Below are 16,222 nucleotides of genomic sequence, written 5' to 3' on the forward strand. Positions count from 1 at the left end.
CAAATTACCACATAGGTGGTAATCCATTGGCACGGAAGAGGTAATCAGGGACCTAGGGACCCAGGTTGACAGTAACCTCTCATTTGACACTCACATTGCCAAAGTGGTTAGGAAGACCTTCTATATTGCCCACCTTATCATGAAGGGTTTCACATCTAGATTAAGAGAGGTCATTGTGCCCCTGTACACTTCTCTTATCAGGCCAATGATTGAGTACAATGCCCCATTTGGTATGTATCTTACCCGACACCTGCAGCAGTTGGAAAGACCCCAAAAGTTCCTCACCAAGAGGATAAAGAGTCTTAAACATATGTCATATGCTGCCCGACTGAAAAAACTCCAGCTCTATTCAGTTGCATACCACCTACTCAGAGGTGATCTGTGCATGACGTACAAGGCCATGTCCAATCCGGAATTAATGGACATGCTCCACCTCAGAAAATCGAAATCAATCAGAGCCATGACAGCAAGAGACTTAAACCTCAACACTGAAATAAATAGGACATGCTGGAGGGACAGATTCATAACCCAGAGGCTCCTTACACTCTGGAACAGAATCCCAATCCATGTTAGGCAGAGCCCCTCACTAACTCTATTCAAGAGAAATCTTGACGAGTGGATGGGAGATCGTAGGTTTACCCCGGGGGTCATCTCTGTGTCACTACTAGACAGAGGCACAGTAAACTAAACCCTAAAAGGGTGTAGTATTCTCATCCTAAGGGGTGGTGAAAGCCACAACACTCTGGCTAGGCTAATAAATGCCCTAGGGCAGATAGCCAAGTACGAACCTATGAACCTATAAATGGTAGACAGGAGCTCATTAACAGGTCAGAGCTTTATTTCTCAGTAGTAAATGGTAGACAGCAGCTAATTAACAGGTCAGAGCTTTATTTCTCGGTAGTAAATGGTAGACAGGAGCTCATTAACAGGTCAAAGATTTATCTCTCGGTAGTAAATGGTAGACAGTGGCTCATTAACAGGTCAGAGGTTTATCTCTCGGTAGTAAATGGTAGACAGTGGCTCATTAACAGGTCAGAGCTTTATTTCTCAGTAGTAAATGGTGGACAGCAACTCATTAACAGGTCAGAGCTTTATTTCTCGGTAGTAAATGGTAGACAGGAGCTCATTAACAGGTCAAAGATTTATCTCTCGGTAGTAAATGGTAGACAGTGGCTCATTAACAGGTCAGAGCTTTATTTCTCGGTAGTAAATGGTAGACAGCAGCTCATTAACAGGTCAGAGCTTTATCTCTCGGTAGTAAATGGTAGACAGCAGGTCATTAAAAGGTCAGAGCTTTATCTCTCGGTAGTAAATGGTAGACAGGAGCTCATTAACAGGTCAGAGATTTATCTCTCGGTAGTAAATGGTAGACAGCAGCTCATTAACAGGTCAGAGATTTATCTCTCGGTAGTAAATGTTAGACCTCAGCTCATTAACAATTCAGAGCTTTACCTCTCGGTAGTAAATGATAGATAGCAGCCAATTAACAAGTCAGAGCTTTATTTCTCGGTAGTAAATGGTAGACAGGAGCTCTTTAACAGGTCCGAGCTTTATCTCTCAGTAGTAAATAGTAGACAGCAGGTCATTTACAGGTCAGAGCTTTATCTCTATATAGGATATGGTAGACAGGAGCTCTTTAACAGGTCAGAGCTTTATCTCTCAGTAGTAAATAGTAGACAGCAGGTCATTTACAGGTCAGAGCTTTATCTCTCGGTAGTAAATGGTAGACAGGAGCTGATTAACAGGTCAGAGCTTTATCTCTCTGTAGTAAATGATAGACAGCAGGTCATTAACAGGTCAGAGCTTTAACTCTCAGTAGTAAATGGTAGACAGCTGCCAATTAACAGGTCAGAGCTTTATTTCTCGGTAGTAAATGGTAGACAGCAGTCAATTAACAGGTCAGAGCTTTATTTCTCGGTAGTAAATGGTAGACAGCAGTCAATTAACAGGTCAGAGCTTTATTTCTCGGTAGTAAATGGTAGACAGGAGCTCATTAACAGGTCAGAGCTTTATCTCTTGGTAGTAAATGGTAGACAGCAGCTCTTTAACAGGTCAGAGGTTTATTTCTCGGTAGTAAATGGTAAACAGTGGCTCATTAACAGGCCAGAGCTTTATCTCTTGGTAGTAAATGGTAGACAGCAGCTCATTAACAGGTCAGAGCTTTATCTCTCGGTAGTAAATGGTAGACAGGAGCTCATTAACAGGTCAGAGCTTTATCTCTTGGTAGTAAATGGTAGACAGCAGCTCTTTAACAGGTCAGAGGTTTATTTCTCGGTAGTAAATGGTAAACAGTGGCTCATTAACAGGTCAGAGCTTTATTTCTCGGTAGTAAATGGTAGACAGCAGTTCATTAACAGGTCAGAGCTTTATCTCTCAGTAGTAAATGGTAGACAGCAGGTCATTAACAGGTCAGCGATTTATTTCTCAGTGGTAAGTGGTAGACAGCAGCTGATTAATAGGTCAAAGATTTATCTCTAAGTAGTAAGTGTAGACAGGAGCTCATTAAGATGTTAGAGCTTTATTTCTCTGTAGTAAATGGTAGACATCAGGTCATTAACAGGTCAGAGCTTTATCTCCTGGCAGTAAATGGTAGACAGAAGCTCATTAACAGGTCAGGGCTTTATTTCTCAGTAGTAAATGGTAGACAGCAGCCAATTAACAGGTCAGAGCTTTATTTCTCGGTAGTAAATGGTAGACAGTGGCTCAATAACAGGTCAGAGCTGTTTGTCTCAGTAGTAAATGGTAGACAGTGGCTCATTAACAGGTCAGAGCTGTTTGTCTCAGTAGTAAATGGTAGACAGTGGCTCATTAACAGGTCAGAGCTTTTTGTCTCAGTAGTAAATGGTAGACAGCAGGTCATTAACAGGTAAGAGCTTTATTTCTCTGTAGTAAGTGGTAGACAGCAGTTCATTAACAGATGAGAGATTTATTTCTCGGTAGTAAGTGGTAGACAGCTCAACCGCTAGTTGCCTGCACCAAATTCCAAACTCAAACAGTAGTTTAGATATTTTATTTATTTAGACTGCAGACTAGGAACAGAACCAGCTGACATGAGCTCCTATTACGTAAGAGAAGAGAAACAAGACCCACTTAAAAAAATAACAGTTCAGTGCCCCTGAAGCACTTTTTCATCTTCTTAACTCTATATATTTCTAATAATTTCTGCAATGATATCTCTCCTTGCCTTTCTGCTGTTAAAATACTTCCACATATCTTTTCTTCTATTACTGGAAGAAATGTGCTGGATGGGAAGTGGTCTCTGGTCCCTTGATGGATTTACAACTAATTGAAGAAATTGTTCAGATGAAGGATTATACAGAAATCACAAAATAAAAGGCTAAAGAAGACCATTGCAGTTTCTTACAATATTATAAGTTTTTATATTACTCATATTTTACCTGATATCAAACAAGTCCATCGACTCCTCAGGTGTGTTGAAAAACATTTTCATTTCTTGTCCCTTTTTCAGCTGGACTCCACCATCAATGCTGGTTGATGTCCTCAGAGTTGCTATCCATTCCAACCCACGTTCTCCAAATATTCCTGTAATTCCCATACGAGCTGTGACTTGGACAACAGCACTGCAGAATCAAAAACAGAGTTTCAGTTGCATTTTCAATTTATTTTATTTAACAATACCTAAATCTAAATTATACTGGGCTTGGTATGCCATTTGTTTAAACTCAAAACACTGAAAAAAGGGCACTGTCTAGTACCAACAAACTAACCTCACATGTTACCTGCGCAACTTCCAGGATGTTTCTCTGTATTCTTCTAAAACCAAATTAATATCAAAATCTTTATTTTTTTCTAATTATAATCTAATTCATGAAAAGAATTCCAAAAAACGTTAAAGTATGGCTCCTTTTCAGAACTAAGAACAGCTCTGTAAAGCTTTAAAGCATAAAACTTACACAGTCTCAAATCCAAAGAACACACAAAAAAAAAAAAAAAAAAAAAAAACAGTTTTGAAACCAGGGACAACAGTGCCTTCTAGTTCATGTAGGCTGTTCAAGCAGCTATGGAAGGGACTGAGAGGGGGATTTTAGGAATTGGGAGTGGAAAGGGAGCTTTAGGGTTAGGGAGTAGCAAGAAAGTTTTAGGTTTAGGGAGTGGAAAGGGAATTTAGGTATAGGGAGGGGTTTATTGGAGCTGCACGTTTAGGGAGCAATTAGAGACTTTAAGGTTAGAGAGATGGACTGGAGGTTTAAGTTAAGGGAGAGAGGACTCAGGCTAGAAAATGGCTAGAAGTATTAGGTTAGAGTTTAAGGTTTGGTAGGCCTGTATTGTTTTACAGGATCAGGTGATGGCATGGCTACATACAAATGAGGGATCGAGCTATAGGGAGTTCAAATACTTCCTATTTTTGAGCAGGTGTGTTGCAAGCTACTAGCTTGCAAGCATCTGTAGTACACGCCCTTCATACTTCAAAAAATAAAATATAATATTTGTATGAAGAGAGGAGACGGGCAGGTACCTCTTGTACTCCTGCTTGCTATGGTCTCCAAATGTTTCAATGTAGTATTTAGTGTACAATGGTCTGCAAGTGTTTCAATGTAGGCTTTAGTGTTCAATGGTCTGCAAATGTTTCAATTTAGCCTTTAGTGTACAATGGTCTGCAAATGTTTCAATGTAGACTTTAGTGTACAATGGTCTGCAAATGTTTCAATTTAGCCTTTAGTGTACAATGGTCTGCAAATGTTTCAATGTAGCCTTTAGTGTACAATGGTCTGCAAGTGTTTCAATGTAGCCTTTAGTGTACAATATTCTGCAAATGTTTCAATGTAGTATTTAGTGTACTATGGTCTGCAAATGTTTCAATGTAGACTTTACTGTACAATTGTCTGCAAGTGTTTCAATGTAGCTTTTAGTGTACAATATTCTGCAAATGTTTCAATGTAGCCTTTAGTGTCCAATATTCTGCACATGTTTCAATGTAGTATTTAGTGTACTATGGTCTGCAAATGTTTCAATGTAGCCTTTAGTGTACAATAGTCTGCAAATGTTTCAATGTAGTATTTAGAGTACTGTGGTCTGAAAATGTTTCAGTGTAGACTTTAGTGTACAATAGTCTGCAGGTGTTTCAATGTTGCCTTTAGTGTACAATGGTCTGCAAATGTTTCAATGTAGCCTTTAGTGTACAATGGTCTGCAAATGTTTCAATGTAGCCTTTAGTGTACAATGGTCTGCAAATGTTTCAATGTAGCCTTTAGTGTACAATAGTCTGCAAATGTTTCAATGTAGTATTTAGTGTACTATGGTCTGCAAATGTTTCAATGTAGACTTTACTGTACAACTGTCTGCAAGTGTTTCAATGTAGCCTTTAGTGTACAATATTCTGCAAATGTTTCAATGTAGCCTTTAGTGTACAATGGTCTGCAAATGTTTCAATGTAGCCTTTAGTGTACAATGGTCTGCAAAAGTTTCAATGTAGCCTTTAGTGTACAACAGTCTGCAAATGTTTCAATGTAGACTTTAGTGTACAATGGTCTGCAAGTGTTTCAATGTAGCCTTTAGTGTACAATATTCTGCAAATGTTTCAATGTAGCCTTTAGTGTACAATAGTCTGCAAATGTTTCAGTGTAGTATTTATTGTACAATGGTCTGCAAATGTTTCAATGTAGCCTTTAGTGTACAATAGTCTGCAAATGTTTCAGTGTAGTATTTAGTATACTATGGTCTGCAAATGTTTCAATGTAGACTTTAGTGTACAATGGTCTGCAAATGTTTCAATGTAGCCTTTAGTGTACAATAGTCTGCAAATGTTTCAATGTAGTATTTAGTGTACTATGGTCTGCAAATGTTTCAATGTAGACTTTAGTGTACAATGGTCTGCAAGTGTTTCAATGTAGCCTTTAGTGTACAATATTCTGCAAATGTTTCAATGTAGTATTTAGTGTACTATGGTCTGCAAATGTTTCAATGTAGACTTTAGTGTACAATAGTCTGCAAATGTTTCAATGTAGTATTTAGTGTACTATGGTCTGCAAATGTTTCAATGTAGCCTTTAGTGTACAATGGTCTGCAAGTGTTTCAATGTTCCCTTTAGTGTACAATGGTCTGCAAATGTTTCAATGTAGCCTTTAGTGTACAATGGTCTGCAAATGTTTCAATGTAGCCTTTAGTGTACAATGGTCTGCAAATGTTTCAATGTAGCCTTTAGTGTACAATAGTCTGCAAATGTTTCATTGTAGTATTTAGTGTACTATGGTCTGCAAATGTTTCAATGTAGCCTTTAGTGTACAATGGTCTGCAAATGTTTCAATGTAGCCTTTAGTGTACAATGGTCTGCAAATGTTTCAATGTAGCCTTTAGTGTACAATGGTCTGTAAATGTTTCAATGTAGCCTTTAGTGTACAATGGTCTGCAAATGTTTCAATGTAGCCTTTAGTGTACAATGGTCTGCAAATGTTTCAATGTAGCCTTTAGTGTACAATGGTCTGCAAATGTTTCAATGTAGCCTTTAGTGTACAATAGTCTTCAAATGTTTCATTGTAGTATTTAGTGTACTATGGTCTGCAAATGTTTCAATGTAGCCTTTAGTGTACAATGGTCTGCAAATGTTTCAATGTAGCCTTTAGTGTACAATGGTCTGCAAATGTTTCAATGTAGCCTTTAGTGTACAATGGTCTGTAAATGTTTCAATGTAGCCTTTAGTGTACAATGGTCTGCAAATGTTTCAATGTAGCCTTTAGTGTACAATAGTCTGCAAATGTTTCAATGTAGTATTTAGTTTACTATGGTCTGCAAATGTTTCAATGTAGACTTTAGTGTACAATGGTCTGCAAGTGTTTCAATGTTGCCTTTAGTGTACAATAGTCTGCAAATGTTTCACTGTAGTATTTAGTGTACTATGGTCTGCAAATGTTTCAATGTAGCCTTTAGTGTACAATAGTCTGCAAATGTTTCATTGTAGTATTTGGTGTACTATGGTCTGCAAATGTTTCAATGTAGCCTTTAGTGTACAATGGTCTGCAAATGTTTCAATGTAGCATTTAGTGTACAATGGTCTGCAAATGTTTTAATGTAGCCTTTAGTGTACAATAGTCTGCAAATGTTTCAATGTAGACTTTAGTGTACAATGGTCTGCAAATGTTTCAATGTAGCCTTTAGTGTACAATAGTCTGCAAATGTTTCAGTGTAGCCTTTAGTGTACAATATTCTGCAAATGTTTCAATGTAGTATTTAGTGTACTATGGTCTGGAAATGTTTCAATGTAGACTTTACTGTACAATTGTCTGCAAGTGTTTCAATGTAGCCTTTAGTGTACAATATTCTGCAAATGTTTCAATGTAGCCTTTAGTGTACAATATTCTGCAAATGTTTCAATGTAGTATTTAGTGTACTATGGTCTGCAAATGTTTCAATGTAGACTTTACTGTACAATTGTCTGCAAGTGTTTCAATGTAGCCTTTAGTGTACAATGGTCTGCAAATGTTTCAATTTAGTATTTCATGCACAATGGCCTGTAAATGTTTCAATGTTGTTTTTCATGTGCAATGGTCTGCAAATGTTTCAACGTAGTCTTTATTGTACAATGGTCTGCAAATGCTTCGATTTAGTCTTTCATGTGCAATGGTCTGCAAATGTTTCAATGTAGTCTTTAGTGTACAATGGTCTGCAAATGTTTCAATGTACTCTTTCATGTACAATGGTCTGTAAATGTTTCAATGCAGTATTTCATGTACAATGGTCTGCAAATGTTTCAATGTAGTCTTTCATGTACAATGGTCTGCAAATGTTTCAATGTAGTCTTTCGCGTACAATGGTCTGCAAATGTCTCAATGTAGTTTTTCGTGTACAATGGTCTGCAGATGTTTCAATGTAGTCTTTCGTGTACAGTGGTCTGCAGATGTTTCAATGTAGTCTTTTGTGTACAATGGTCTGTAAATGTTTCAATGTAGTCTTTCGTGTACAATGTTCTGCAAATGTTACCTGTGTGCTAGTACTTTTCTTGGGAAATCTCCACTGCTGAAACTTTCTAGCAAAGTGATTGCCACTTTCTTTGTCTAAATAGAGGACAGAGGTACTTCCTCAGGCTATTTAGTAGCTTAGTCCATCACCACTAGGAGCATACAGTACTAGCAGACCCCACAGTCTTCACAGCTACGCTCTTGAAACTGTTTTTCAGTAATGGATAATGACATCAAAGCAGCATGGGATTTACCTCCTGCCTTGTCAACCTTTTGTCTCTGCCCTCATGATTTGCAACATCCCTTCAAGTACTTTACAGCACCTATCCAATACAAATTTGCACAAACCTTTTTATACATTTTATGCCATATGATCTAAAAAGAGGATATCATCAGCTATGACCAGAAATTTCTACTGTAGGTCCTTGGCACTACCAGTTGATGTATCACTTCTCCCATTAGCCCTCCTCGAAATTACCTTTATTACAGAATGACCCTTTGCACCAGTATTTGGACTTCCCTGTCCTTAAGGATCGGTGACTTCCTTGGCTACCTTTCTCAAGTTCTGTAAATTAGTGTCTGAGAGCTAAGCCTGTTTCAACTTTTTCTTTATGACCATCTGGAGATCCCCTTCCAAAGGCAGTCTGATATCTTCTAACAACAGTGCCATAAATTCAGGTTTGCTCTGACCACCTAAATTTCCCGTTGAAGTAGTCCCTTCCAAGGAGTGTCCGTGTCTTTCCAATGGCTGTGGCTCAGATTCAGGATTTCTGCTACTAACCGTCCCTCCCCTGAAATAGTCACATCAATAACTTTGGTTGGAGGTGTGGCCACTGGCTTGATCTCCCTCCTGCTGCCTTTCCCATATCCTTGTCTCACTCCCTGGCTGTAACAACATGTACACAAGGAACTGTATCATCAAAACAAATTTGTTGGGATATCATCAAAGATTGCCACCTTCTTTTAACCTTGCTGCTCTTCCCAATCTAAGCAACCTGTGGCCAATGGTACCTGAAAAGGTGTGCCTCCAAAGAAGCTGAATGGGTAAACGGCCTGGACAAGTATTGTTCCCTTATAACCACTGCATGCTTAACAATTGTTGCATCTAATACTGCATCTCTCTTGATAATGGTTTATTTCTCTTCCCTGGGGATATAAGGTACAATCGTACAATCCCTTGTGGTACTTCAGTGCAGTCATTGTCTCTAGACAGCCTACCTATGTCATAGGGCTTCTCCTGCTTGGTGTCTTCCAGAAGATGTACTCCCCACCTTGTCTTTATGGACATTGGTACTGTTCATGCACCCTTTAGTTACACTGACCCATCAGCATACTAAAACTGTTGGCTCCTCCTTTTGCCTATAGTAACTGCTGTGATGACTTAGGCTGCCCGAATGGGCCCCCTTATATTCAACTTCCTCCTTATTGTATAGTTGTGACCTACTAGCTAGGTTGAGGTTGAGTGTCCTTCCCATCCTTCAGTCGTGTCAGACTCCTAGTCTGCCTAACAGATTCTCTTTTCCTCAGGCACAGAACTGGATGCTCCCTCAACACGAGACCTGTAGTGATATGATATCCCCTCACCCCCAATAAAAGTGCATATTTCTACAGTCTAATCACTCAAGCCATCATCTGCCTTTCTTCTGTGCTTTCAAAATTTCTAAACATACACTTTTAATGTCAGTTAAAACATTCAAATAAACATTGTTTGACTTACCATACTTCAAACAATCCACATCATTAACTTTGAGACAGCATGCACTGACTGATCCATTAGCAGAGGAGTTACATCTGAACCATCCTGGCACTAATTCTCATTTTCTCTGACTTGCTTTCATTCCCCTTTGTACCTCAAGCTATTTTATTCTCTTAAATGCTTCAAGCTCTAGATGGTTTAACTCCAGTCTTTTTTATCTGACAGCAGTGGTGAGGTTCAAACCCCTATCTGTATGTCACCAAATGGACCTGGACCTCAGCCTTAACATTGGTGGTAATGGTAGGATTTAACACCCCCCCAATCTAATTGTCACTGATTGGACCTGGGCCTTGATAGGCTTATAAAATAAAAATAAGAATCTTAGAAATAGATCTGGCAATGATTGGCAGCCACTTCAAGTCTGCGGTTGAGATAGTGTGTGACAAGTCATAGATCTTTAGCCTAAAGCCTTAACATGGAATTTTGCACCTGTTTTTTATGCACCAAGTGTCCTTCTCTAAGCCGGGGGTAAAGGACAAGGCATAGCAGTCTAAGTGAGATGGCAGCTTTGCATGGAATACAGTCATGTCATAAACAAAGATGGAGGTTTAATGGTCTAAAGTAGGGCAATATTCTTAAAAAAAAAAAAACAAGATGCCTTGATAAGAACCTTCTCCTACTCAAGTACAAGTTTGTAAACTCCCTGAGTTCAGACCCACAATACAAATTTCAATCTATTTCCACCCGTTGTAAAAGCTGTGTGTGTATGGGGGGATATGACAGACAAATTGCAATACAGCCCAGCACTGCCTTTGTCTTTGCCATCATGGCCTGAAAATGAATAGTAATATCCCATGAAGGGACTCGGTCTCTAAGTGGAGGTCTGACTAAGAAATTGTCCTGAAGAAAATCCTTGAACAATCTAAGGGAAGCTATGGGTGTATGAGTCTTGCTTATTTAAAATTAGGAAATTGCAGCTAACTGAACTTTAATAGTGGAATAACTGGCACCACTTTGAAAAAGATGCGAAAGGAAGTCCAAAATAGATGGAAGGGAAGCTGAAAAAGCATCAATATTTTTATCTACAACCCAAATAGTAAACCTTTTCCAATTTACTTCTAAAAACATTCCTAATGAAGGTTTTCTGAGAGGAAGACAAAATGTGTACAATTGGAGATGACAACCTAAACTGTTAATCCATCATTGAAATCATGCAGTTAGCTTGAGGGATTGAATGTTCGGGTGAGACAGCTCAGATTGGTGAGAAAGTAAATCTGGGTCTGAGTCCAGAACCCAAGATGGCTGAATTAGATGAGGCCAGAGGATGAAAATCCCACCTTTTCAGACCAATAAAGTGGTAAAATGATTACTTTGACCTTCATCATCAATGCTTTCTGTAAGAATTTTGGAATCAGAGGTGTCGGGGGGGGAGCTTAAAGGAGACCCAGGGGCCAAGGATGCATTACAGCATCCCAAGGTGACTCCCCCTTGTTAGGAATTAGAGTGAAGAACTTGCTGCATTTAGTGTTGTGGGGAGAGAGAGAAAGGGATCACAACAAGGTCAGTCCCAACAGCTAAAAATCCGCTCTGTTACTACTGAGTTGAGGGATCAAAAATGGATCTGTTCAGCTTGTGTACTAGCGCACTGGATTTCCCTGGATACGTGTTGTATTTAGATCAGCTTGTGTACTAGCGCACTGGATTTCCCTGGATATTTAGATCAGCTTGTACTAGCGCACTGGATTTCGTATTTAGATCAGCTTGTGTACTAGCGCACTGGATTTCCCTGGATACGTGTTGTATTTAGATCAGCTTGTGTACTAGCGCACTGGATTTCCCTGGATATGTGTTGTATTTAGAAAGCAGTGAGATGATATCGCCATTATGACACTCTCATGGCCTCTTGACTCTGAGGATAAGATCTGATTCCTCCGTATTTGTTGATCTACCAGACGACTGCCATGTTGTCTGTCTCTCTGTATGGAGATCCCATCAAAGGGGGGAGAGTCCAGAAAAGAATGCAATGCTAGGAGGATTGCTCTCAACTCCAACATACTGATGTGAATACTGGCCTCTGTCTGAAACCATGTGCCAAGAACTGTCTTTCCCAGATAATGTCCCCCACCCCAGCTGGGAAGCATCCATAGTCTCAGTATCGTCTGGAAATGGCAGAATGAAAGGTTGTCTCTGTATAACAAATGGTGACTCTAGCCACCAGTGGATGTGTACCCCGCAGACATTTGTTAGACTCTCTGGAAAGGATAAGGGTTGTTCGCTAATTAAACACTGAACTGCCAGGGTCCACTGAAAAACATGCATGTAAAATCTGGCCAGATGAACTAACATGATTAAAGCAGCCATGGAACCTAAAAGATGAAGGACTAATCTTGCTGGTGGCTTTTGGTAGGATAGAAGTTCTAGAACTTACTACTTACTGGTGAAGAGATGGAGTTCTTGAAGGAGGAAGCTTCACTATCAGAGATCTTGTGACCAAAGCTGCTGCAATAAATTCTGGAGACTGAACTGGTTGTAACCTGGACTTTTCAAAGTTCACTGTGATTCCTAAGTCCATACAGAGTTGCAGTAAGGACTCCCTTGCTAGAATGAGTAGATTCCTGATAGATGCAGTGATGAGCCAGTTGTCCAGGTATGGGAATACTCGGAAACTCTGGAGTCGTAGATGAGCAGCTACCACTGCCATACACTTGGTGAGCATCCAGGGGGCTGTGGTGAGTTCAAAGGGAAGAGCTCTGAATTAGAAGTGACTGGCTCCCAGCTGGAAGCAAAGATACTTTCTGTATCGCCTGTCCATCTTTACATAGCAGCACACATTCTCAAGACCAGTCAAGCACACCCAATCATCCTTCCTTAATAAACTTAATAATGCAAGAAAGGAATGAACTGTGAACATCTAGAATTTTTTTGTTTCAGTTAACTTAGGTCCAAAATTGGCATTAGGTCCTCGTTTTTCTTTGGCACTAAAAAGAATCTTGAGCAAATCCCAGATCCTTTCTGGTCTGATTGGACCTCTTGGAACACTTGATCTCTTAGTAGCTTCTCTATTTCTGAAGTGGATACTTCCCTTTGTGAGGGTGGAACATTAAGAATTTCTGAAATGATCGGGGAGTATGAAATAGTACGATATAGCCTCTGGTTACTATCTTCTGCGCCCATTCATCTTGAGTGATGAGCATCCAGGTTGTTGGGTGCAGAGATAAGTGCCCCAGACTGCCTCCAGAATATGATAGTCAGACAAACATTCAGGAGCATCATAAAGGCTTCTCTGAGAAAGTCCCCTGAAGCATTGGTTTTGTGGACTACCACTGCTCTTGGGTAACATTCATGCTAGGAGTTTTCCATTCGGCTTTGGGGAGCTCTTCCTCCAGAAGCATCTGACGCAAACCCCTAGGGCTTTCAAAACCACATCCTCTTACCTCACTTTTGATGTCTGGAAAAGTTCCATTGAGGTTTTGTGAATTTGATCCCTACAGCAGAAAGGGATTCATCATCCTTCTCACATCTGGAGATTTGATCCCTACAGCAGAAAGGGATTCATCATCTTTCTCATGTCTGGAGATACCTCACTCTAAAGATGAGGGCAAGGGTGTCTTGACGTGGATAGTTTCTTTGAATTTAGAAACAAACAAGGTTGACTCATCATAAGGGCATTGATGAAGGACATCTTGAAATGTTCTGCAAAGTCACAAAGCCGCCTCCAGGAGTGCCTCCTGATGGAAATGCCAGTAGTAGTTGCTCCAGATGCACCCTCTGTGCCATTAGAATAAGGAGCATACAGGCATTGGAAAGTGATTGTAAGATACCCAATTGTGAGCCAATAGCCTTCCTTTCATCCACAGAGAGGGTACCTGGAAGAGATTTGGCGATCTTGTTGGTCACATCTCTCAGGAAGCAGGTGATACATGGGATATGCACCAGGCATTTCAACTTTCTCACTGAAAAGGTAGATGAAGCATGTAAATGCTTCTCAAAGCTCGAATGCATGTGACTCTGTTGGGTGGGTGGACAAAGGAGCTCTCTTCCATCAGCTCCTTCTTAGTGTCTGCTGCCACTACCATAGAATCTACAGAAGGACTGTTGCTCAAATGGAGTCTATCTTTAGGACCGACTAAAAATTTATCAGGCTTGTTAGGGATAGGTTCAGCCATGCCCGGTTCTTTCCATGCCTGTGATGAGATTAGGTCATCATCTCATTGGTGGTGGAATTCACCCAAGAAGTAGATGGGCCAGAACTAAAAGCTTCAATGAACACTGACTCCTCTGAGAAGGATCTTGAGAGGACCATACCCCTCTCTGTATAAGAAGTTGCAGATTCTCCATGAATGAGATGTCCTCAAAGGGGGATCTAGGGGGACCCTCTCCTGCATTGAAATCAGTATCAGTGGTACGAGATTCCTCAGGGGAATCTAAGTGCCTCCTCTTGCACTTATGTTTCTGCTGGACCTCTGCCATGGGAGCTTAAGGAGAGGACTTGGAAACAGAGATGGATTCTCTGCAGAGAATGGGCTGAAAGCTTTCCAAAACTGGCTGCCCAGACAAGACAGGGAGAGTAGGCTTTGGACCCTGGGAGATCCTATGAGGATAGGTCGGATCCAGTTCAGAAATGACAGATCTCTCTCTTGGCTGGGAGAAGATTCTCTCAAAAGCCTCAAATGCTGAGCCAGAGACAGATCTGCTGAGCCCCACCTCCACAGCCAAAACCCATGAAGGTGGTTTAAACCTGGAATCTGTCCAACTCAGATGAAGGCTGACATTGGAGTCAAACTATCTACAGCCAATGCACCAAAGGGGAGAAATGGATCTGAAGATTTCAGATCTGATCTCAACCTATCAGAGTTGATGCCAACAGTCCTGCTCTGAGATTCCGACAGATCTGAGCATGCTGGATCAGATTTTGTCAGAGAACTCATCGGAGTTGAGGAAGAATATAACCTTGGCTCTAATGCAGACCTGCCTTGGGTTAAAGATGGATCCATTGGGCTCAGATCCTAGAGAATGTATTGGAGAAAAAGCTGCTAAAGACTTACAGAGTGAGATATGTCTCTCGGATCTAACAGTGGTTAGTGTCGGGAGAACCCCCAACTGGATCTGGGTCCAAAGTGCTTCTATGAGATTCTGCGTGGATCTGACTGACCTTAAGGAAAACATAGAGGAAAGATTCCTGGAAGGATGTCTGGGTCTATCTTGAAGAATAAGAGACAGCTTCCAGTGACAACTTTGGTGGCATAGTGGATCTGATGATTATAGGATTCAAAAACAGAACAGCTTTGGCTCCAACAGTTTAGGTGTTTGAGTTATTGGGGCCAGAACAAATGAAGTTGCCAGGGTGGGAGACTTTTTTTGAAGACTTGGGCTTGTCTTTTTCTGTCTTCTTATGTCTGTCTTTCTTATCAGCCTTTTTTTAAGGGGAAGAGGTAGCAGCCCCTGATTTCTCTGACACTGAAAAACGCTTGCCTCCTGAGGTTGGTTGTAGGAGACTCTTCAATATAAGTTGTTTCTCCTCAGAGTTAAAGTTCTCTGACCAAAGACTTCACAAATAGAGGAAGGTATCTCTAGTTAAGAGGGCCGGAGACAATAAATGGATTTCTCATGACTATAGAATTCAGAAGCTTGTGACAGCAAGCAATATACTTTTTAAAATCTGATGGCTTGTCTGATGTTGTTTGCAAAAAAAGGGAGGTTAAAGTACCTAAAAAATTTAGATAAATATTTTTTTAAGTTTTATAATAAGGGAAAATAAGAAAGAAAGAAAACAAGATATAATAGAGGAGAATTAAGTAATAAAAGGAAGGAGGGAAAAAGTTTTATGCGTATTTATGTGTGTGTGTGTGTGTGTGTGTGTGTGTGTGTGTGTGTGTGTGTGTGTGTGTGTGTGTGTGTTTGTGTGTGTGTGTGTGTGTGTATATATATATATATATATATATGTGTGTGTGTGTGTGTGTGTATATATATATATATGTGTGTGTGTGTGTGTGTGTGTGTGTGTGTATATATATATATATGTGTGTGTGTGTGTGTGTGTGTGTGTGTGTGTGTGTATATATATATATATATATATATATATATATATATATATATATATATATATGTGTGTGTGTGTGTGTGTGTGTATATATATATATATATATATATATATATATATATATGTGTGTGTGTGTGTGTGTGTATATATATATATATATATATATATATATATATATATGTGTGTGTGTGTGTGTGTGTATATATATATATATATATATATATATGTGTGTGTGTGTGTGTATATATATATATATATATATATATATATGTGTGTGTGTGTGTGTGTGTGTGTGTATATATATATATATATATATATATATATATATGTGTGTGTGTGTGTGTGTGTATATATATATATATATATATATATATATATATATATATGTGTGTGTGTGTGTGTGTGTGTGTGTGTGTATATATATATATATATATATATATATATATATATATATATATATGTGTGTGTGTGTGAGTGTGTACGTGTGTGTATATATATATATATATATATATATATATATATATATATATATATATATATATATATATATATGTGTGTGTGTGTGTGTGTGTG

At 39.4% G+C, this 16,222-nt stretch overlaps 1 protein-coding gene across 1 annotated transcript in view; it reads right to left on the minus strand.

Annotated features, from left to right (window-relative positions):
* The window catches only part of LOC122816125, a gene marked incomplete in the record, with an annotated part of 1,432,330 nt that overhangs the window by 1,215,369 nt on the left and 200,739 nt on the right, over nucleotides 1-16,222 (minus strand). The window contains 1 exon segment of the mRNA XM_044088884.1: nucleotides 3,399-3,581. Within this exon segment, the coding sequence (XP_043944819.1) occupies nucleotides 3,399-3,581 (183 nt within the window).

This window comes from Protopterus annectens, chromosome 12.part0, assembly GCF_019279795.1.
Source record: "Protopterus annectens isolate FY-2018-M chromosome 12.part0, PAN1.0, whole genome shotgun sequence".
Classification (NCBI taxonomy): Eukaryota; Metazoa; Chordata; order Ceratodontiformes; family Protopteridae; genus Protopterus; species Protopterus annectens.